At 60.4% G+C, this 22,137-nt stretch overlaps 9 protein-coding genes across 9 annotated transcripts; 4 read left to right on the top strand and 5 right to left on the bottom strand.

Annotated features, from left to right (window-relative positions):
- Window positions 1-6: 6 nt before the first annotated feature.
- PAC1 (protein with putative role during mitosis) lies at window positions 7-1,952 on the top strand (the record flags this gene model as incomplete). Its single annotated transcript, XM_028616498.1, has 8 exons — window positions 7-47; window positions 237-402; window positions 463-769; window positions 832-1,009; window positions 1,049-1,145; window positions 1,202-1,447; window positions 1,500-1,850; window positions 1,905-1,952. 8 exons carry the CDS (start codon window positions 7-9, stop codon window positions 1,950-1,952), a joined length of 1,434 nt encoding a protein of 477 aa, XP_028480355.1.
- A 374-nt stretch (window positions 1,953-2,326) lies between these two features.
- Window positions 2,327-2,853, bottom strand: EHS24_000673 (uncharacterized protein; the record flags this gene model as incomplete). Its single annotated transcript, XM_028616497.1, has 2 exons — window positions 2,327-2,394; window positions 2,541-2,853. 2 exons carry the CDS (start codon window positions 2,851-2,853, stop codon window positions 2,327-2,329), a joined length of 381 nt encoding a protein of 126 aa, XP_028480354.1.
- A 460-nt stretch (window positions 2,854-3,313) lies between these two features.
- Window positions 3,314-6,639, bottom strand: EHS24_000672 (uncharacterized protein; the record flags this gene model as incomplete). The annotated part of the gene is made up of 6 exons (XM_028616496.1): window positions 3,314-5,834; window positions 5,875-6,118; window positions 6,168-6,262; window positions 6,316-6,399; window positions 6,436-6,473; window positions 6,529-6,639. 6 exons carry the CDS (start codon window positions 6,637-6,639, stop codon window positions 3,314-3,316), a joined length of 3,093 nt encoding a protein of 1,030 aa, XP_028480353.1.
- A 265-nt stretch (window positions 6,640-6,904) lies between these two features.
- EHS24_000671 (uncharacterized protein) lies at window positions 6,905-10,185 on the bottom strand (the record flags this gene model as incomplete). The annotated part of the gene is made up of 2 exons (XM_028616495.1): window positions 6,905-6,986; window positions 7,049-10,185. The coding sequence occupies 2 exons, from the start codon at window positions 10,183-10,185 to the stop codon at window positions 6,905-6,907; spliced, it is 3,219 nt and encodes a 1,072-aa protein (XP_028480352.1).
- Window positions 10,186-11,451: 1,266 nt separating this feature from the next.
- GOT1 (Golgi Transport) lies at window positions 11,452-12,498 on the top strand (the record flags this gene model as incomplete). Its single annotated transcript, XM_028616494.1, has 7 exons — window positions 11,452-11,473; window positions 11,530-11,577; window positions 11,631-11,674; window positions 11,878-11,984; window positions 12,192-12,263; window positions 12,313-12,394; window positions 12,457-12,498. 7 exons carry the CDS (start codon window positions 11,452-11,454, stop codon window positions 12,496-12,498), a joined length of 417 nt encoding a protein of 138 aa, XP_028480351.1.
- Window positions 12,499-12,897: 399 nt separating this feature from the next.
- EHS24_000669 (uncharacterized protein) lies at window positions 12,898-13,422 on the bottom strand (the record flags this gene model as incomplete). Its single annotated transcript, XM_028616493.1, has 1 exon — window positions 12,898-13,422. The coding sequence occupies one exon, from the start codon at window positions 13,420-13,422 to the stop codon at window positions 12,898-12,900; it is 525 nt and encodes a 174-aa protein (XP_028480350.1).
- A 3,197-nt stretch (window positions 13,423-16,619) lies between these two features.
- On the bottom strand, window positions 16,620-17,569 carry RPS17 (40S ribosomal protein S17; the record flags this gene model as incomplete). Its single annotated transcript, XM_028616492.1, has 3 exons — window positions 16,620-16,965; window positions 17,399-17,481; window positions 17,531-17,569. The coding sequence occupies 3 exons, from the start codon at window positions 17,567-17,569 to the stop codon at window positions 16,620-16,622; spliced, it is 468 nt and encodes a 155-aa protein (XP_028480349.1).
- A 1,706-nt stretch (window positions 17,570-19,275) lies between these two features.
- EHS24_000667 (uncharacterized protein) lies at window positions 19,276-21,603 on the top strand (the record flags this gene model as incomplete). Its single annotated transcript, XM_028616491.1, has 8 exons — window positions 19,276-19,695; window positions 19,733-19,939; window positions 19,992-20,396; window positions 20,472-20,660; window positions 20,703-20,830; window positions 20,869-20,997; window positions 21,079-21,574; window positions 21,598-21,603. The coding sequence occupies 8 exons, from the start codon at window positions 19,276-19,278 to the stop codon at window positions 21,601-21,603; spliced, it is 1,980 nt and encodes a 659-aa protein (XP_028480348.1).
- Window positions 21,604-21,627: 24 nt separating this feature from the next.
- On the top strand, window positions 21,628-22,065 carry EHS24_000666 (uncharacterized protein; the record flags this gene model as incomplete). Its single annotated transcript, XM_028616490.1, has 1 exon — window positions 21,628-22,065. The coding sequence occupies one exon, from the start codon at window positions 21,628-21,630 to the stop codon at window positions 22,063-22,065; it is 438 nt and encodes a 145-aa protein (XP_028480347.1).
- Window positions 22,066-22,137: the final 72 nt, after the last annotated feature.

Here is a 22,137-nt window from a genome sequence, read left to right as displayed (position 1 = left end):
TCCACCATGTCGTCGTCGATGCTGTCAGACAGGCAGAATGAGGACCTGTGAGTAGCAGCAGGAACAAAACAACGCCGCCGGCGCCGCCAGAACGGCCAGGTGTGCATCGCATCGCTTGTGATGCCGCGCTGGCAAACAGGTCCCACTGGGCAGCGGCGGCGGCGATGACGGCGGCCGCAGCGCGTCGCCTCGCCGATCGATCATCCCCGAGCTCGTGTACTAACACCCCCGCCCAGGCAGCGCTCGATGCTGTCCTACCTGCATGCGTCGGGCATGCACGACACATATCAAGAGCTCATTCGAGAGTCTGGCATCACCGACTTTGACCCGACCGATCCAAAGGCAAAATGGGTCGGCCTGCTCGAGAAGAAGTGGACCAGTGTGATTAGACTGCAAAAGAAGGTGTGTGCACGCACGCGCGCGCGGCATGGTTTGGTGACGTGTGCTAACTGCTCTGCTCAGATTATGGACCTCGAGTCGCGCAACGCCGCGCTGGTCGCGGAACTGGCATCGCCGACGCGCGCCACGGCAGGCTCGAGCAGCAGTGCACCCTTCCTCCCGCGCGCGCCTGCCCGCCACACCTTGTCGTCCCACCGTGCTCCCATTACCCGTGTCGCGTTCCACCCCACTTGGACAGTGTTGGCCAGTGCGAGCGAGGACTCGACAGTCAAGATCTGGGACTGGGAGAGCGGCGAGTTTGAGAGGACCGTCAAGGGCCACACCAAGTCGGTCTCGGACGTCGACTTTGACCCCAAGGGCAACATCCTAGGTGCGCACGAGCGCGCTGCGCCAACACGACCCACGGACCATTTCACTGACATTTGCCCCCAGCGACGTGCTCGACCGACCTGACAATCAAGCTGTGGGACCCAGCAAACGAATACAAGAACACAAAGACGCTCCACGGCCACGACCACTCCGTGTCGAGCGTTAGGTTTATGCCTACGGGCGAGCAGTTGATATCCGCATCGCGCGACAAGACCATTCGCGTCTGGGAGGTGTCTACAGGGTGGGTTAATTGAAGTTTGACCATCGCTTACCCGCCCAGCTACTGTGTCAAGACACTGACAGGCCACGCCGAGTGGGTCCGCGAGGTCGTGCCGTCCGACGACGGACGGTGGCTTATCAGCGCGTCAAATGACCAGGTGCGTCGCCACCACCCACGCGTATCTGCGCCACAGCTAACCTCGACTCCCAACAGACTGCCCGCGTGTGGGACTTCGCCTCGGGAGAGACCAAGGTCGAGCTGCGCGGCCACGACCATGTTGTCGAGTGCGCCGTCTTTGCCCCCGTCAACGCATATGCGGCTATCAGGGAACTGGGTGGCCTCACCGTCGCCGCCGGCGACACGCGCGCCAAGGCGCCTGGAGCGTTTGCCGCCACTGGGTCACGCGACAAGACCATCATGGTGTGGGACACGGTTTCGGGCCAGTGTGTGCGGACGCTGGTGAGTACCGCGTCGTTGTGGGTATATGTATAGGTGCTAACGACCATTCCAGGCCGGGCACGACAACTGGGTGCGCGCACTCGTCTTCCACCCTTCGGGCAAGTACCTCCTCTCGGCGTCGGACGACAAGACATTGCGCGTCTGGGACCTGGCGACGGGCCGGTGCGTCAAGACGGTGGACGCCCACGGCCACTTTGTGACCACGCTGGCGTGGGGTCGCGCGACGGTCGGTGGCGGTGGCGGAGCGGGAGCGGGAGCAGGAACAGGACCAGGCGGAGCAGGAGCAGGAGCAGGCGGCGGCGACGGCGGCGAGAAGGACAAGGCGAATGGCAGCGGAGCGGGCAAGGACGAGCCCAGGAGGATAAACGTGATTGCGACCGGTTCGGTCGACCAGACTATCAAGGTGAGTGCAGAGGGTCAAGTTGCGACGGCTGGGGCGGCTTTGAACGTAATGCAGAGCCGACGAGAGACCAGGTCACTGACTCGCCAGATCTGGACACCATAGCGGAACCCCAAACTTCTGTCTGCATGCGAGACCAAGCCCAGTAGAGAGCATAGTGCACCCCCCACCCCATGCCCCCCTCACAGTTGATACCTTAATGCACATGCACGCCGATGCACGCCGAGATGATGCCGGGGGTGAGGGCGGCTGTTGTTGTTGTTGTTGTTGTTGTTGTTGCTTGGCCGCATCCTCGGCCTCATTCCTCCGCTGCCATCTCGTTTTATTGCTACCCTCGCTATCGCCATCGTCACTGCATCCTACATGGTGACTGTACAAGCTTTGTGTGCTGGATATCTAGGTGCACAGCTTGCCGCGCCTTGACTCGGGGGGGCCACGGCAACGGCGTGATCCATCCTCCATCATCCATCATCGTAAATCTAATAGTCCTTCTTCGCGTCTGGCTTCTCGAGCAGCGCTTCCGTGACTGACGGCTCCTCGTCTGGCCCTGTGGTATTCGCTTCCCAGTTCAGCGCCTTGCTCCCGGACTGCCTGCGCCAGGCCAGCATGGTTACTCACATGTCGGTGCTCCCCGGCATACCACGATAACGACACCCATGGCGAGTATGCCCACCAGAATATAGATCAACCAACCGACCACGTCCGAGTCCCACCACGCGCGTGGTGGAGCGACATAGCTTGGAGGCGCAAAGCAGCCCTGGCCCGCCTCGGCCATGAGGCGCGCCAGCGTCCGGTCGTCCCATCCGCCGCGCGACAGGCATTGCGACCAGGCAGTGAGGTGGGACTGCATTGGCGCGGTGTTCCGGTCGGCCGCGGGCGTGCGGAACGCACACCAACCACCGTCCATCCACGTGCCCGCTGCGTCCATGCAGCACAGGAAGCCCAGCTCGCGCGCGCCGGCCGGGACGGTGCAGTTGACGGCGGAGGAGTAGGAGAACGAAGTCATAGCGAGAGGGAGTGTGTAGTGTGTGGAATCAAGAACCGCCATCGGTGTCTCAAGTGGCCAAGTGGCGAGCCCTGAGGGCAGTGCCATGTGGTGTGGCGTTCGCAAATGACGTTACTGCCCGGTGACTCCTCTCGCACTCGACTTGTACCCCACTTGACCCATGCATCTGAACGCCGAGTTCGACGTGAGACGGGCCGAGCCGTACTCGTCCTTGATGCCATGCATGCTCTCGCCCAATGTTATCGTTGGTGGAAAAAAAATTGGAAAATTCTACAAAAAGTCGGTATTCGACATCTATTCCCCCTCGTGCGCCAGGCCACCAGCTCAAAGACCGGCTGTCAGATTCGCAAATCTCCAGCGCGGTGTCGGCGGCGTTACGACCTATTAATCTGTCTCCTCTCCTCTCTCTGTGCTCTATGTACTCTCTCCTCGAGCGCCGTCCCCGGCCCACAGCCAGGCGCTACACGAATCCCACCTGATCGATCCCCAGCGCCCTCCGCGCAGTGATGAGCGCCACGAGCTCCTTGATGAGCTCCTCCAGCACGATACAGTTGTCCAGGACGACGCTGACGGTCGACTGGGTCGTCCGTGTGACTGTATCGGTCGGGGACGTGGGCGACACATCCTCCAGGTAGGCCTCGTCTCCGAAGCGCGGGGTGCTCGGGAGCGAGAGGGACGGCGTCATGCGTGGCGCCCACGGACCCGACGACACTCCGGCAACCGTCTCGACTTCAAGGTGGCCGACGTCGGCCACTTGGGCGTAGTGCGACTTGAAGGGGAGGTTGTGGTCTGGCGCAGTGATGATACCGCCAGGCTCGCCCGACATGGTGCCGCTCCGGGGCCGGCTGGGCGTGCTGGGCGTGCCCGGTGTGGCCGGCGACCCACCAAAGTCCGGTGCAGGCGGCGGAGGTGTAGGTGCAGATGCAGGCGATGCCAGAGAGGGTGTACTGGGTTTCTTCCGGGGCGACAGCCATGTTTTGAGCGACGTGGCCAGCCCAGACTGTTTCCTGGAGGCCTGGGGGAACCCCAGACGCGGCGAGTATGGCGGCGACGTCACGTCCGCCTCGAGCATGACGCTCATGGCCTCTTGTAGGTGGTCGGCAAACAGCAGACCTTGTCTCCTCTCGGCGAGGAGACGGTCAAAGCCCTCCACCGTGCCGCGGAACTGGCCGACATGGCGGACAAGCTCGCGCAGGATTTGGTAGACTGCCGGCAAAGTCTGTGCTGGTGCGTCTTCACGAGAGGCGGACCGCGCCCCCCTTTCGCCTACCGAGACTTCCGACGTCGCGTCGTCGGTAGCCTGCCATGGGTCCACCTCGGGGACATTGTACAGCAGCCAGCCTGCCAGCGAGCGGTTGGGACACTGGATGAGAGACGAAATGGTTCCTGTAAGGGCGACATTCTTATCGGGCGACGCGGTAAACCAGCTGGCCAGGTCGGAGAGGATCTGGCGCACCACGGGGTCGGAGGGCGACAAGGCGTGCTGAAGAGGGTCTTGGTCGTATTCGCCAACACGCAAGAGGGCGGGCTTGCCGTCATCCTGGACAAACTGAAGTGGGATGCGCGCAGCAAGCCAGCATCCGTCAGTCTCCAGAACGGCATGGGCGTCGGTGAGGTACGAGGCAAAGCCCGCAGCAGTGTCGATGCCCATGGGCACACCCTCGTCCAGACGAGGAACGAGAGCGCCGTACAGCTCTGGCTCTTGGAGGTGGACGTCGGTGGAGTTGACGGGCATTGGCAGCGGGCTCGGACCGTCCTCGGCGCCAGCTGGTGGGAGGGTTCGTCGGGCGAGTGCCGTGGCCATGGGTTCGCGCACCACAGTGAGGAGCATGGGGGTGACACGACGACAATGGTCGCTCAAGAGCGTGGAGAGGAGATGCAGCGCGGCAGTACTTGCCTCCGAGACCGACGACCGCAGGTTATCGAGCACGAGGTCACGTAGTGTGAACCGGCCCTCGCTGTGGTAGTACTCTGGGTGGCCTGTTGTGGGCGTGACAAAGTCCATCGCACCCGTCTTGCGGTGCTTCTTCTTTGACTGGGGCGAGAACACTGGCACCGCAGCGTCGGCGTCCATAAGCACCTCGAGGACGCGCTGCAGGACCGGGCCGTCTTCGAGGTTGGCTAACAGGACGTCGAGGTACGTCAAGACGGCCACTGCCGAACCGTCCGAAGAGGAGCATTCGAGAATGGAAGGGTAGAGGACATTGTCAACAAACGCCGTCTGGATCGCGTCCAGTGCCGCATCTGCGACTGCCGGTCCAAGAACCTGGGCTGAGGACACGGTCCGCGCCATGGGGTCGGCATGCAGGACGGGTGACCGACAGCGGTAGAGAATGTCCTGGAGGAAGCCGAAGAGCTTGAGGAGGAGGTCCAGCTGAGCGCGCACCTCAAAGTCGGCAGACGACGGCAGGTCAAAGTCGTCCTCTTCCACATCGGCGCCAAGCTGCATGCCTCCGCTCCTGTCCAGCTCTGGGTCCTCCCTGGCCTGCTCGGCCAAGCTCGGCACGCGCACTTTGGAAGGAAGAACAGAGTAGGCCGCACCGAGTCCTGCGGCCATGACGTCGGCAAAGTCCCCATCGAGAATGTACTCTGCCAGAGCGTCTCGGGCGTCTTGCAACGGGTCGACACCGTCGACGCCTGGAGTCATGCTCAGGCCGTCGCCCTCTTCGCCAGTGAGGAAGGCAATGTCAAAGAGGAATAACAGACCTGCGCGCGCAAAGTCGCCTGTTCGGCCCTCACGGTGCACAAAGCGCAGCAGGTAGCTGAACAGCAAAAACTCAAAGTGCGTGGCTGTTGGGTCCGCTGATGCAGCTGAAGCTGCCGACATGCCAGTCTTTGTCGACGGAGCAGGGGAAAGCGCGCGTGCCGGGTCAAGAGTCGCAGTCGCGGCTGGTGGGGAAGCAGGAAGGGGAGGCGCTCCGGACGAAGCGTGGGGGACGAGCCAGCCCTTGTCGTGGAAGAAGATGAGGAGTAGAGGCGGGCTGCTGGTTAGATGCCATACTCGCTCACAAAATAACCTACTATGCACGCATCCGCGAGCAGATGATACACATCAGGTCGACGAGATCCTCGTCCAGGGCACTGTTATCGTGGTCCTCGGCTGCCGCTGCGCCAAGCACTCGCGCCTCGCCGTCGACCTTTTCGACCGGCGCGTCACCGACACAGTTGCGCAGCAGACGGCGTAGAGGCCTGTGGACGGCATTGTGTACCAGGAAGCGTTCGGGCAGGAGGACGACAAGGTTGTTGACCGCGCGCAGGACCTCGGCTGGGACGATGGTTAGCGTCAAAGATCTGAACCCATCGGTCAAACTCACCCTTCACACCGCGTGGCCGGTCGCGCTCACTCAGTCGCTCGAGCTGGGCAAGAATGTCGAGTCGAAGAAAATACTCGAGACAGGCACCTGTAGTGCTTTGTCTTGTTAGTGGTGTGGTCGGGCTGGCGCTGTCGTGTGACAGACTCACTCTTCATCGACCCTGTTGCCTTCGTACACGAGCGCATCGACGAGGTGCTTGAGCTGGCGCGGGACGTCGGTGACCGCGATTCCTCTGTAGGTCAGCTACGTCTGCGACAGTCAAGCCAACCTTGCGAGCTGGCGCTCATCGGGATGCTCGAGTGTGTCCTGCGGCGCGTGTCAGTGTATGTGTCCGGCGTCATTTGCTGTGAGAGAAACCAACCTTGAGTGCTGTCCATGCAGTGTCGAAATCGGCCACGTCGTCGGGGGCCTGGGCTGATGCAGCCGGCTTTGGCGCCTGGAGGAGACGCGTGAAGAATGTGGATACCTCCATGCTTAGCTCATGGCCGTGTTGGGTGGGTGGTGGTGAGTAGTGACAACACGGAACATGAGGCTGTCCGGGTTGACTGTGGCCCGGTGGAGGTGCGTGCGTGTCCAACGGGGAATGTGGCGGCGATCCAGTCAAAACGTAAACAAATTCAAGACCAACAAAAGAAACGGCCAGACAGAAAACGGCTATTCACATGCAACAAGTTTGAAGAGGTTAAAGAGAGTGTACAAATGGGATGGGGTGGGGGTCTAGTGTCTATTCTATAGATCTAGAAGGAGAAGATACCCGCACCGCGACGGCGTGAACCGCCAAGCGGGTGGGAGACAACGGCAGCCACAAAGAGTCCGACACTGCGAGTGTGGGTCAGCGACCGAGCAGGCGGTGGGGAGGGGTACAACGTGCAGGAACTTACGTTAGACCAATGGCCACACTGACAAGCTGTTCAGCCACAGAGAAGCCAGTAGAGTACTGCGTCGATGTGTCGCCGGTTGTGGCCGCAAAGTTGAAGATGCCGCCTTGAGACAGACCCGACGGGAGCTGGAACAGAATGCCAGTGACCATGACCGGGAACGAAGCGCCTTTGAAGAAGCGGCCATACAGGTTACCGAGCATGCCGACGACAAACGAACCGAGGGCGGAGACAATATCGGAACGACCCGAGAACGCCAGAGAGGAAAAGTGGTTGGTGACCCAGCCGGCACACGAAATGAGGATCATGACGGGGAGTTCCTTGCGGAAGATGGGCTGCTGGTTGCGAAGCGAGAGGACAAACGAGTATGCAGGGACGGCGAGGAAGTACCAGTAGGCACTCGGAGTCTGCTTGAACCACGGCGATCCCGCCACATGCGTCAAATCGCACTGCCAGTTGGTGGAGTTGATAACTTCCTTTCCACTGATCTTGCTGTACACGAGGGCGCCGAGCGAAATCCCGAAGCCGAGGAAGAGACTGTACATGATGGAGTAGGCCATGCGCACAGCACCCGCTGTAATGTTGCGAGAAGCCAGCTCGAGCGCGCCGGTCAACACAATGTATCCGGGGAGAATGAGGACGACTCCGCCCGAAACTAGGGCTGTGTAGCAGAACTGGTCTGTCGAGGCGAGAAGGGCCGCAAAGAACGAGATGAGCGTCGCGACAGTGATTTCAAACACGTTCGCAAGCATGTCGTTCTTGGCCGCAACCATCTGGACGCCGACCAAAACCATGCCGAGTGGCGCCGCCATGAGCGCGTCGATGAATGAACCGTAAAACGACGGAATCACGATGATGGCCGAGCAACACCCGCCAATGATGATGGTCCATAAGGCGTTGTAGTGCGGTGGCATGGTCATGAGCGTGTCGATGACCTTGCTTGCCTCGTCGACAGCCACGCGATCGTGGACCACGTCCCAGTAGACGTTGTGGACGGCGAGCAATTTTCCGAGATCCAGTCCCGTTGCTTGCTTTAAGAATTTCGTCTCGGACGTGTGCGTCGCTTCGTCGGCAAAGGACACGAGCATGATGCCGGGCAGGTAGACGACCTGGGCGTTGATCTCGAGGACGCGGGCTGTGGCCTGGATCTGGGTCTCGAGACGGTGGCTGGGCGAACCAAACATCATGAGCGCGCGCGCGAGCTTGAGGAGGAACTGCTGGCGGGCCAGGATGGCCGCGACGTGCTGGATAATGAAGACTTCCTGCTTCTTGCGCTGCTCCTTTGCCTTCTTGCGGCGCCTCTTCTCGGCCTCCCATTCCTTGTGGCGGCGATCCTCCTCGCCAAAGGCGGCTGCAAAGTGGTCGCCCGACTCGTGGCGGGTCGGCGTGCCCACAAAGCTGGGGGTCCGGGGCGCCTTGAGCCACTTTTCAGCGCCACGCTCAATCGACTTGAGGCTGATGGGCTTGGGCCTAGGCCTGGCCTTCTTCTTCATCTCGAGCAGGTTGTCGCTGCTCTTGGATTGCTGCTGGAGATTGTCGCTGCTCTTGGAACGCTGCTGGTCGAGCGGCACCATTTCGATATGGGCGCCATTCTTGTCGTCGGGCGTGCCTCCGTCAACGACGGTGGGAGAAGAGTACAGGCTCGTTGGCCGGGAAGGAGGGCGGGAAGTAGGCCGCGAGTTGGAGCGGGATCCAAGGCTCGACCGCGAGTTCCGTGACGCAGACTCGTACGCTGACGAGGTTGCCGGGGGTCCCGATAGCTCGTAGCGCTTGAGGTGGTACCCTGCCCGCTTGGCCGATGGAATGAGGGTGCTGGACGTGGGAGCTGCTGCAGCCGCCACTGCACCAGTGTTCTGGATGAGAGCACCAAAGACACCCGCACTGGACCGCGCCGCCTTGGGCCGGTTGTCAAACATGTTATCCATGGCACGGTGGAACGAGTGGACGAACCCCGACGGCTCGGGCTCGCGGTCGGCAATGGACATCATCGAGTCTCGGCGGTGCTCCTCGCCAAACTCGCCCGACTTGCGGGGCCATGGCAGAGAGCGTTTCTTGCGGTCGGTCGAACGGTCATTGTGCGTCGGTGGCAACTCGCCATCGGATGTCGCTGGAGAGTCGTACAGTGATGGCGGACGGGAGGAACCGGGGGTCGTAGGGCCAGAGTCGAGCTGCTGCTTGTTGTAAAGGGTGAGGAGAGACGATAACACCGATGCGCCACCGGGAAGGACGCCGGGTGGTGGACGGTTGAGAGCGTTGAGCCGATGCTGAATGGCCGCCGCCTCGACCTGCGGAGGACCAGGGTTGAGCGGGGCAGTCTGGTCGACGCTGTCGCGCCCCTTCTCAGTGACAGTGTCGAGGGCCGTCGAGTGGGACATGTCGTCTGCGGCCCGCTTGGCACGGGCCTTGCGGGTGAGCGAGCCAGTGCGGACACGACGACGGAGCGTGCCCCACTTGCTGCTGTGGGCACGCACAATCTCGGCTGCAGTGGCGTGGCGTGATTCCTCGTTAGGGACCGAGGGCAGGCCGTCCGTTTCGCCGAGTGGCACATATGCGTAAACGTGGTCATTGGCGCCAGCGTCGAGGATGTGGTGCTCAAGGTTCATCTCATGGTCGCTCGTGTCCTCTGGGTCCTCGGGGTCATTGTCAAGGCGATAGTCGTAGTCTTCCTCAGACGTCGCAGTTGGACGGCCTCGGTCGTGCTCGTCGGAACGAAGGGGGCGGCGATCGCCATTGAGGTCATCTGTGTTGTCCGAGCTGGCCATCGAGTTGAGACTCAGCTGGCTGGCAACGTGCCGACCTCTCTTGAACGATTCGAGTGCGTCGTTGACCTGTCGGAGGTTGTGGTGGTCGAGTGCCTGGCCCTCGCCGTCCCCACCGACATCTCCGTCTTGCTCCAATGGGGCGAGGTTGATAACATGGTCCGCCGTCCACTGTACACGGCGAGGAGTCTTGCCGCCACTCACTGGGTGGCTGGTGTCGGGTGTCGGCTCGCCACTGTGGCTAGCAACAGCAGCAGCGCGCGACGCCGCAATGTCGACCTCGGAGTGAATACGCAGAATGGGGGACGGGGACGCGTGCCCACTCCGCGCTGGATCGCGAATGGGCAGCGGTTCTTGGAAGGGATCGTCCGGGACTACCATGGCCGGGAGAGGGGGAGGGGTAGGGGGAGGGGCAGGCCAAAGACGAGGGGGGTGAAGGGGGCAAGAAAGAGGGGGAGAGAGAAATGGGAGTGGGCGACACCCAGCACGCGAAGCTGAAGGGGGAGAGATAGGCGGGGTGTGTGGGCGATAGGTGATGTTAAAGTAGTGTCCAGTTGCGAGATCCTACGTGGTCCTGCGGACTGCGGTATGCATGGGGCTCAGCAGTCCAGACCGGCCTGCGCGCGTCGAACAGGAAAACTCAAAATGCGGAGCGGACGTTTGCACCCTCCTCCTGCCAGTAGTCTGTTGTGATGGCCGTGACGCTGCCCGCCTGACAGCAACCCCGGAAATTCGATGCGCACAATTGCGGGGGTGACACGCAGGGAACAACACCGCTCTCCACTGTCCAGAAGGTGTGGTGGCGTCGATGGATCCTGGTGAAGAGGAGCGATTGCTTCAGCTGGAACGGCTGGCCTGTGTCGTATGGCTGCGCTGGGTGACGCGAAAGGTGTTGTTCCCTTGGTCTTGTGTGAGAATGGACCCTCTCTGTTCGAGGATAAGTCTGCGTGGTTGCCTGCGAAACCTCGCCTTGGCCCATAAAAAAATGACGACAATGCCGCCGGCTCCCCCTGACACGAGCCCGAGATATGGCCCTGGTAGAGGTGTGGTGCGTGGGATGAAGGCGGGTTGCGGAAGGGTCCTGGAACGAGGGTTACTCACGTGTATGCGTGGGTCGCGGGAATCGAGGGTGCTGTTGTAAACCGTGAGGAGTGAACAAGCAACGAACCGGGGGGAAACGCGGGTGCACAGCGAGGTCAGTAACGGTCCTTTTCAACACCGAATGTATGACGAGAAGCCGACTAACACTCTGCCGATCTGCGCGGGGGGCCGGGCCGAGAGAAGCAAAATATAAACGAAAATGATTCTCGCCGTAATGGGAGCCAGAGTGCCACTCGTTTGCCGCGGAGGTTTTCCTAATGACATAAACAGGGACGCAGGCGGCGGGCCTATCTGAGGCAGGTTAATGGATAGGACGCCGGCCTAATATACGCCGCTGAGTTTACATAGGCGCGCTGCCGCGTGTCGTCCACCCCCATCCACGACCCACAGCCGTCGTGTCGTGGACTGCACGGCCTGGCTTCCGGCCGCGCGGAGCGAGCGCTTGTCTTGAGCGCGTTTGGAGCAAACCCACAACCTCCACATATACCCTTCCTTACCCCCTCCTCCTCCCCTTTCGCGCAACTCCCCCCCTCCCCCTCATATACGATGTGGCTGAGCGACAGGCAAAGTACGTTGGACGAACACACCAAGGCGCACGGGCCCCGGTTGCTGACATGTAAACAGAGATTGGTATCGCCCTCGTGGCGTTTGGCATCTTCTTCCAGTTCCTTGGTACGCAATGAACTCGCGGCGCGCGTGTGACAACACATAACTGACCGCGGCAGGTATCATCCTCTTGTTCGATGGTCCCCTGCTGGCGCTGGGCAATGTGAGTTTGACACACGTTGTCGAGGCTGTCCTGTCCCCTCTGCGTCCGAGAGCACGCGTGTGCGCCAGATACGCCGGACCACGGCCGCGTGTGTCCAGAACGCGTTCTGCGGGATGCGCGTCTCGCGCTGCGCTCAAGTGCTGTGACGGCACGCGACTGGACTGCCTCGGACATCGCTGTCTAGCATATCTAACCCCCCACAGATCCTCTTCCTGTCCGGCCTGCCCCTCATCATCGGCCCAACCAAGACGTTCTACTTCTTCAGCAGGCGCGAAAAGTGGCGCGGAACTGTGTGCTTCTTTGGCGGCATGTGAGTTTGAGCAAGGCCTGCGGCGTGCGGCGCAGCCGTGTTGGACGGCAGTGCTTGTCTCAAAAGGGGCTAGCTACCTCTCCATCCCTAATGAAGTCGGGCGGCGAGGGCGATGACGCCTCCCTGGAAGAGGCCGGTGGCGAACCGCGTCTGCGTCTTGCGTCCCACGTCCGCGCCACGTCGATGAACAGTGCGCTAACGTACCAGTATCCTTGTGTTCGCAAAGTGGCCCATTACCGGTATCTGTGTTGAATTTGTTGGCTTTGTGGGACTGTTTGGGTACGTCTGTGTCTTGTTGATCGTAGGAGCGTTTCTAACAAGCTCCCAGCTCGTTCTTCCCTGTTATCCTCCAGGCGCTGCGACAGACACCGTTCATCGGCTCGTTCCTCTCGCTGCCATACATCCGCCAGGTAAGCTGCTGCTACTGTGCCTGTACTTGCCAATGAGCCCCACTGACACAAACCCTTCGCAGGCAGCGGACCGAGTTGCGGGTGTGAGGCAGAGCGCCGTTTAGGCTGACCTGACTCTTGGACGCAGCGCGCACCGACGGCAACAGACTAGAGATATGGAGCACATGTGCATTGGAATGTTCAGTTCCCTCTATAGGCGTCATGTAAAAAAATCAAACATCCCGGATAACTAGGGGGACGGGGGTACAACCGTGTCGGTGTGAGGTACAGAGTGAGGGGAGAGTCCTGTTTTGCTGTTATGTGTGTATGTTGGGGGTAGGTGGGGTCGGACAGTGTGCGAGGGGGGCGTGCGTGCACTAAGAGTGAGCGGCGTGTTTATGGCGCTGTGCACGAGGTGGGATGGAGGGGAGGTCGGGAAAGGCCAACAACGGACAAAGTGTTGTACCGAGCTGTGGGGGACCATGGGGGGCGGCGGCGGCGGCGGCGGCTAGCACGTTTGTCGACTAGCTCTTGGACGCCGCGGCAAAGCCCTTCCAGGCGGCAGGCTTGCCTTCGGCCTCCCAAAGGGGACGGAACGCGTCCTGCGCAAAGCCAACAGTCTCGTGCGGTGATGCGTCGGCAGGGAGGACAGTGTTGTGGTGGGGACGCTCGGGGGCTGCAAAGCCCGTCTCGCGCTGGCCAACAAAGGCGACGGGGGCAGCGGACGTGGCGTTTCCGGCCGCTGAACCGATGCTCGCAAAGTGGTTGGTGACCTGGCGGGGCGAGTTTCCCAGGCCCGACGTCCAGCCAGACAGGACTGGAACGTTGGCGGGGGCCTCGTTCCAGCTGCTTGCCGGCGCAGGTGGTGGCATAGGACCCGACGAGTGTGGGCCCGAGGTGGACGGGATTTGGGCGTAACCAGGGCGGGTAGTGGGCTGCTGCAGTGTCTGCGCGAGCTTGGCATGCAGTTCCTTGAGGTCATTTGCTTGCTGCCCGACGTGCATGCCATTCGAGATGGTGGCGACGAGGTCGTCCATGGAGGCGGCCATGGTGGGAAAGGTGAATGTGTGGTGTGGTTTGTAAGAAGTGCAGGTAGGGTGGCGAATGCCGAGATTGGGCTGCGTTCAAAAGTTGCAAGCTGGCTGTCCAGGAAAGTTGCCGCCTGGGCGCGCGGAGGTCCGGACAGGAATGATCGGTGCTCGATTCAAGGGCCGGCGGGCAGGGTTGACCACGGCCAGATACGTGGGGGTCGCAAACGTGTCTAGGTGGTAGCACGAGACGGTCTGGTGATGGCGACGGGGCGATGGGTGGTTGCGCGATACGGTGTGGGTATGCGAGCGATACGGGAAGCGAGGAGGGGGGGATGGGTTGGGATGTATTGAACGTGCCAGTTCGGAGGCCGGGCCGTGCGTTTTGGTTGGGGGCACCAGGATCCGGGTGTTTGGCAGCTCGCTTAGCAAGTGAGGGGGGAGCGGGGTTGGGTGTGCGTGAACGCGGGGTGGGTGGGTGATGGGTGATGGATGATGAGGAAGAGTACAAACACACGATGCAGTGTGGGAAGCTGAGCGGCCTAAATGCTAAATGTGTGTGCTGGTGTGTGTGTTGATATCGGTCGCGCCAACCCGGCCGGCCAGTTCTGTATGTGTATGGGCCTTTTTGGCCTTGTGCTGGCCGGCCATGCCTGGCGCGCGCTTGCGTGACGGTTAGCGAGCAATAAGCGGTGGCATCGTGCGGGTAGGTTCGGAAATTCAAAAGTACACACCGTGGGTGCCGGTCGGCAGAAAGGCCGGGGGGGGGGGGGGGGGCTGTCACCCGCGCGCAGGGCCTGATGAACGCGTGTTGCTGAGTGGGTGCCCTGGGCTCTGGCTCTCTCAACCTCCGCCCGCTGAGTGTCTCTGTTGTCAGTCACAAACGGCGATCGTTGCGTCGCTGCTGCCAAGGTAACACTGTCACCAGCGACAGAGGCAGAGCAGCGCGGTCCGGCGACTGCTTTGAAACTGACGACAGGACCGGACAGCCCATGGACATGGAGCCGGAGAAATGTCGCCACTTTCGCCACCCAAAATTCGTTGGCGCTTGCTACGGGCCTCGCCAGCTGGCCTCGCAAGGTTCGGCAACGCGCCCAACCATGGTGCGCATCAGTGTTATTGTACAGGTAATCTGAGGCCAGTATATGACAGTTTGAACTCCTGAAGTAGAGCAGCCACCTGAGAAGGACCCACAAAAGGAACAAAGGATAAACCGAGTCTCGGCCGGTGGCTGCGTACAGAACTGCCACGCACGAGCCTACGTATCGGCCAAAGACGCGGGACAGGCGGACACTGTCGCGCGACTTTTCATTGTAGATGCAGCGTGTGTGTGATACAACTGCGGTCATAAAGGGCGACGTACGCAAGGATCAAGGAAGACGAAGGTGTGGCAGTTGTGTTAGCCGAACCACGAAGTAGGTGTGACTTCCGCTTGCATTCCGGCGCAATACTGGCTTTGGGTTAAACACAAGTACATGGAACATAGTTTGACCGGTTGCATAGCCGGGATGCACCAGAGCGGTGAGTATCGCAAGATAGCAAGTAGAGGGTACTCGGAGGGCATCCATAGACATAGACGTGGTGGATTTAGAGGGGGGATACATGCGGCGACAGATAGTTGACATGCCGGTGGCAGCATCGCATGTATTGTACTGCCTCGTCCTTCCTACGCGCGTTGTCGCTTACCTACACTTGTGCATGCCTGTGAACACGTCTGCATCTGGAGGTCTGGGCATTGCATCCACCCGCACTGCACAATCCGAGTTCCCCACCCCTTCCGAACTGCGGCTGTTGTCGACGTGTCACCGGATCAGCGTGCCACACCCACACATATACATCCAACTGCAACCGACGAGGGCAGTCTCGAGACTAGCTTCCATGCACCTCCATCTTCTAAGCGAAGGGTGCACGATGGTACCGCAGGGTTTCGAATAGGGCAAATGGCCCGTCTCCAGCCTTCTCAGTCGTCGCGAATCTCGCTTTGACGATGACGGGTACTATGGAGAAGACGCCTGCTTCTGCTCAAGCCAAGCAACGTGTAGAATACAATGCACAGCGGTCCCTTGGGCAGTGGTTTGCACGTGTTCCACTATTAATAGCGATAGACGTCGCTGACATGCCCGTTCACACCGTTGACCGTCGTGGTACTTGTACGGTGCGAAGCACCTAACCTGAGGCCTCATAGCGGTCCTGGCCTCATTCCTTACACCGGCCCGCCGGGACGTCGATAAGCCTCCACAAGCGGTGACATCGCAGATCGCAGCTGCGTGAGAAGCGCGGTATCTGGGTACCGAACAGGCGGGAAGGGCTCTACGGGACTCTGCCTCGAATTCAGTCAGCGATGACGCATGGGCGTGAGAGGGGCCACAGTCGAGCTGCATGCCTGTGGTGTGCCACGGCGGCTGCACTGCAAGTCACTCGGTCGCAGTTGTACTCGCCATGGAGACGTCGGCCGTTATGCACGTCACTTTAGGATTAGGGTAACAGGTTGCCGTCATTAATAAGACGGCCCGCTGTACCGCTGTGCATCGTAGTCGTGACGGAGGGTTGAAAATGACGGTCCATGGACAATCCATGAATCACGAACGTCGACAGGCAACGACACTGGAATCAGGCGGCGGCATCTTTACACGCGTTGCGGAGTGCTGTCTGTCCACGGTGGACGTACTTTTGCATTCGTAGCCGTCATACTGTCCGCCGCGCATGAAGCCTCAGGACTTGGTCATGGCCTCGTCGTCACGATCCTATACCGACACCCTGCAGCCCGTGCTTGCCTCATGTTCAGGATAACCACTTGCAATGTCACATCGCAACGCTAAACCAGCTTGTACAAAAAGGCATCAGACATGTCAGCAGTTAGTAGCACATCTTGCGCGCAGTCTTCTCTGCAAAGTGCGTCAGTTGAACGGTGTTGGCCTTGCACTTCAACGCCAGCCCGAAAGGCTTCACCCCCCAAACTACGAGCAATCGACCCCACAGAGGCGCGGAAACCTTCTGCGGATCGCCACAAGAAGAGAGGGGATATGAAGTCTATGGATCTGGCGCGAAGGGTACAGCTTTCACCGACAAAAAGTCAGTTTAATGAAATGCCTCCTGCTTCTGTGGGGGTAACCTCTGCATTTCCTCTTCACCAGTAGATCAAAGGAAACGACACAGGACCAACGCCGACTGCCAGTGCAAAGCCCAATCCATAAATACACATGGGGTTGTCGACCAGTTTAGGCCTTGCCGGCACCGGGGACGAAGCGGGTCTTGCGCTCGCGGGGCTGGTAAGCCGAGACGTTGACGACGTTGACGGGGAGGGCGTCGAGGCCGAGCGAACGGAGGAGGTCCTTGGTCTCACCGTCGACCTCGAGGGGAGCCTCGGGCGAAACGGCGAGGGCCGAGACGTCGGGGACGTACTGGTCCTTGCGCTCACGCTCCTCCTCCTGGAGACGGAAAGAGATACCGCGCACGGGGCCCTTCTGGATACGCTTCATGAGGTGGGTGGTGAAGCCAGCAATCTTGTTGCGGAGACGCTTGGAGGGGACCTGGGCGACGTCATCGAGCACGCGCTTGTTCGAGCTGCGGTGTCAGGATAAGCGTAGGATGAACAGAGCAAGCAGGCGAAGATGTAGAAGGTGAAAATAGATCAAGGAAGCGAAAGTGGAGGAGGAATGTAAACAGCAGTGTGGGGCGCAAGGTGATCGGCGCCACCACCCAAGAGGCCAAGAGGGCGCATCGCGGTCGGGAAGTCGCACAACGACATCCGTACGACTCCAGGCCTAGCAAACGTGCTCACAGTGCCAGCGATTGCAAGCAAGCTGCGAGCTCGTTGCTCGACCTGGTGGGCCGAAAAATTCTTTTCGGTGACCACTCGATGGCGAGCAGTGGTGATTCGCGACCACTCCCTCTGTCTCTCTGCTCTGCAGTCCCGTCCCCTTCACACCTCGCTGGGTCCTATTTCCACCTCTTACGTGTCTTCCCTTCTAGGCGCCAGCTCCGGGTGTGAACTCACTGGAAGTCGAGAGTAAGCTTGGGGTAGTACTTCTCGATGATGACGCGCGAAGCACGCTTGACAGTCTTAGTGCGCACGCGACCCTGTTGGAGAAACGCAAAGTTCGCAGATCGTAGGCCAGAGGAAGAGCACAGTCGACAGAACGTAGGGGAAGGAAGTCGGCGCGAACATGTTCAATGTCGATAAAAGAGCCACGATACACGCATAGCAGGACGAGTTTGACGACGAGGAAAAGCGGGAGGTCACGAGCAGCACGAAGGAGCACACCGTCAGCGCCTTGTCCGCCATCCAGCCCGCGCGGAACGCACCATTTTTAATGATTCTTGATGATTGAGGTGGAAGGGCTGCTCGCTGAAGCTCAACAACCACTACACCCCGCCGGCTGCACACACGCAGGGTACCCAGGACCTGGGCGTTCCTCCAAATTTCCGACCATCCAACCTAACGCCGACAGGTGTGGCGTTTTAATTTGTTTACGTAAGTACGTCATAACGCCGATGCAGGCGATCTCTACGCAGACCTCCACTTTCGGTGTCCACTCTCCTCGAACCCCACTCCACCCATTGGTCATTGGATCATTGGCCTTGATCGGCAAAGGCGAACTTGTCTGTGGGCATGTGCAATGGGATCTTGTGGGGCAAAAAAAAAAAACGGTGTCATGACCGGGGTCGAGAATAAGCGGCTACGGAAGAAGGGGAAAACGAGGATGAGGACGGAGAGCATGAGGGCCACGAGGACGGGTGCAAGGGGAGGGATTCACAGCAGTAACGAAGGACGAGGTGCGCGGACATGAGAACCGTCGGAAAAGACTCAAGAAGAGGGTCGTCGAGCCTCGTGGGAAGTGAACGCAGGCCGTGTGCAGCTTCTTGAGGGTGATACATACCCGGCTAAGATTCGTACCGGGCTGGATACGGCATGGAAAGATCCTAATGTAACGGGTGCAAGAGAAGACATTGTGGCAGTGGGGCTCGACATCTGCCTCGAGGATGGACTGATTCTCAGGCAGCACGGCGTTACTTTTCTTTTCTTGGAGAGGCGGACTTCTTGGGAGCGGTTACTCTGAGCTCCGACGGCGTCTGACCGGGGTCACCGACAGGTGTTGGCACCTTCGTCGTGACACCGACCGCGGTGGCAGAGGCAGGGGACAGTCCGCGTGGACAGGTTGTGGCCGGGTGAGAGAGTAAAGGGAGGTGTGTACCCCCCATGCCACACACTGGACGGACGCTAGTACACTCGTATTCCCCTTGGCCCTTGGCGAAGTTCGCCTCCCCGAGGCCAGAAGGCCAGAAGCCAGAAGCTAGAAGCCAGCAGCGAATGATCCGATGTATGATCGGCCCGCCATCGGTTTGTCTTTTTCTGCTTGATGACTCATGTTGCTGTCCTTCTTCTTGATTTACGTCTTCGTACGGTCTCCCCCCGATTACCAATGACATGGTCACCTCTACAGTACAAGGCGGTTGTCAGACGCAGAGGGAATGCTGAGCGGAACAGGGGATCAGCTGCCCGCCGGCCAGTTGCCAGTGGCGCCAGTGGCCAGTGGCCAGTGGATCACTGCTGTGCTTCGAGCCCGGGATTTGCACCGCGACCGGGATCTGCATATCTGCACAGCAGTACATGAAGGACAGCAGTACAGCGACCATGGTACCATGGGTATAGTACCACTCTCTCGATGTGCGTGTGCGGCACATGAGCACATGACGGTGTCTGTGTATCTGTGTGGCCATGTGTGGGAGGTGTGGAGTCATGGATCATGGAGTGACGCTTGACCACTTGCGCCCAACAGTGCAACTGAACCCCCCTTGCGTCTCTTCACACCCACCTTTCTCCATAACAAAACATCACTCACACCCAACCAATCAACCAACCCATCATCCAACATGCCGCAAGGCCAAAACCCGAGCTACAAGCTCAAAGACAACACCACTCTCCAACACCTCCGTCATTTCCACCTCGCGGTCGTCAGTGCAAAGGCTAGTGACTTCCGCTTGGCTGGGATCAACTTCACCACTCTCAACCCCGACTGGACCCACGTCGCCATTGTCACGGGCCTGCTCACTGCCCACGACATTAAGTGGGACCACACGGTCTCAAGGAACCACAGTCGCTCGCCATCGCCGAAAGACCGTGACTGGGACAAGATCACCCACCACATCGGTCTTGTCGGCTTCATCCTCGGCCAGAGCGCACTGGTGGAGGCCGCTTGTCGCAAGCAGGAGGGCGACGGCCTGGCAATCCACCTGTACCCCAAACAAACACCAACGGCGCAGCGTGTGGGTGTGCAGTTGTGGACCGGCCTGGTGAGTATGAATACGTGGCAGTTTGCTGACTCTCCAGCGCGACCGTCTCGAGGACCAGATCTTCGAGCGCCTCAAGCTCTCCCTCGCCGCCGTCTTCAGCGAGAAGGGCCTGCACGAGTGGCTTCAGGTGCCCGGTAACCTGGTGTACACGGTCGACGGCTACAGCTGCGTCATTGAAGCTCCGGGCGCCATGACTGTGCGCAGGGACATAAAGCGCGACACCGGTTTTTGCCGCTGGCCGCACGTGAGTATCATCTCCCACCCGTCAACCCCCCTGCGCCTTTGGCTCATGGCAGAAAATATTTGAGCGCGGCCTCGTCAAGAAGGGCATGCGCTTCACTGAACACCTCCCTGGCGCGGTCCCCCTCCCGGCCGACTTGATCGACCACCACGACGACCGCTACCCTGACCGGGTGTTCGGTGTCCTCAAGATGGTCTTCAAGGCGGTCGCGGAGAAGTTCATCAGCGTCACGTACGACAAGGTGGCCCAGCATGCCTGGTACTTTGGCGGTGTCTTTCTCCACGAGTTCGACATCGGACTTGTCGTGGGTCTGTGCGACTTCATGGGCGACAAAGTCCACACCGTCAAGACCCCGGCAGGCATTGTCAAGGCGACCAAGGGCTTCAAGCTCTTCCCGTCGGCCAAGTCCCGCCACGTCGAGACGCTGAAGACCCTGCGTCGAGACTGGGCCAAGGATGAGGTACGTACTGGTATGACAAGGAGTTCTTCGTGCTAATCATGCAGACGCCTCCCCCCCCCCCTGCCTCAAGACGAGGGCTCTGGTGCGCGCCAGAACGCGCACGCCGACTTTTTCGAGCGTTTCGACTACGCGAGTATCCCTCTGCTCCTCCAGGTCGCATGCGCTGGTCAGAACCCGGATGCCGACTTTGACAATGCCGATGTCAAGGCCGCATTCAACCTGATGGAGGACGACGCCAGGCGCGTCGAGGAAGAGGGATGTACTGTGAGTATTTGGGATTCGCATATACGCACGCTAACTTGTCAGTGGGACAGCTGCACGTTCAACGGCGAGTCGTATTTGGCCGTCGTGGGCCTCCAGCTGCCCCTCGTGCAAGGCGACAAGCGCAAGATCGCCTGCGTCCACCACGGCGTGAAGGCGCTGTACGCGATGAAGTGGGTTCCGTTGGTTTGGGCTCTGACTGACTTGTTAGGATGCTCGGCTTCGACAACCAGCAGCTGGCATCATACATTCGGCACGAAAACGGCATGGAGACCTACGGCGCAGCCAAGTCATGGCTGTCACGCAAACGTGCCAGGGTAACCACTGCCAAGCAACCGAGGTCAGCCTCAGCCACGGCATGCGTATGCATGGTGCGGGGTGAGTCCCAAACGTCGAAACGCCGTGGTAAGCTAACCGTCAGTGTTGCTTCAAGCACGTGCCGTCACTGCAACTTCGTGGTGACAAAGGTGTACGGTCGATGGGTGGAAAGTCGCGAGCAGATGGCGGCCGACGCCGGTATCAGCGTGCGCGAGCTTGCCAGGGATCTGCGTCGCTTGGTGCCGATGGGCCGCCGTACGGCGAGCGGACCTTGTGGTGACGCCAACCGTGGAAACCGCCGCTGCTCAGGCTTCTTGAGCGTGCTCCGACAGTTCCACCTCGCGCCCCGCAACCCCGAGGGTGTCGCCATCTGTGGCGCGTGCTGGAACGCCCGGGGCAATGTCGTGCGCAACTACGCGGCTCTCAAGGCCTTGCCGCGCGACTCATTCTACAAGGTCGCCAAGGCCGCCGCCGCCGTGGTCTGTGGAACCGGCACCGGTCTCGAACGGCTGGAGCGCCTCCACAAACTGGCATACTCGATCCTTCCTGACCGCCTTGTCCCCGTTCACCTCTTGCTCTCGATTGTGGTCAAGAGCAAGGTGGGAGTTAAGGTGCAGGCCAGGCTTGATGCCGACAAGCCATCGGCGACATCATGTCCTCGGTGGACGCCGCAGCCGAGCCCGAGGTCGAGGTCAAGGATGCCGCCCCCACCCTGTCAACTGGCACCAAGCGCCAGGCGGACGCGAGCCACCCCGCGAACGAGAAGCAGGCGACCAAGCGCCCGAGGTCGGGCAACGACAACGGTCTCACGCAGGATCGACCTGCCAACTCCTCGGCCTTTAGCCCTGCCGCTCGTGCCGCCGAGGCTGCCATTGCCCGTCAACAACTCAGCGCGCAATTGCCAGCCAACGCTGTCGCTGGCCCCAACCCCTCCACAATCGCCGCCCAGCGCTCTCCAGACGCTGCTGCCCGCCCAGGCCCATCCACACTCGCCGCGCAGTACTTTGCGGAGCCTCTCCGCATGGTGCCTGACTCGGACGATGAGGACGATGAGGAGGACGACGACGACATTATCTACTTGGGTCTCTAGAGTCCCAGTCTAGTCGCGACATGCTGGCCCTCATCTACCTGCCCGCCACCCCGCGGCTTCGCATGAGTGTCT

This window comes from Apiotrichum porosum, assembly GCF_003942205.1.
Source record: "Apiotrichum porosum strain DSM 27194 chromosome Unknown scaffold_1, whole genome shotgun sequence".
NCBI classification, from domain to species: domain Eukaryota; kingdom Fungi; phylum Basidiomycota; class Tremellomycetes; order Trichosporonales; family Trichosporonaceae; genus Apiotrichum; species Apiotrichum porosum.
This window is presented reverse-complemented; position numbering and strand designations above follow the sequence as displayed.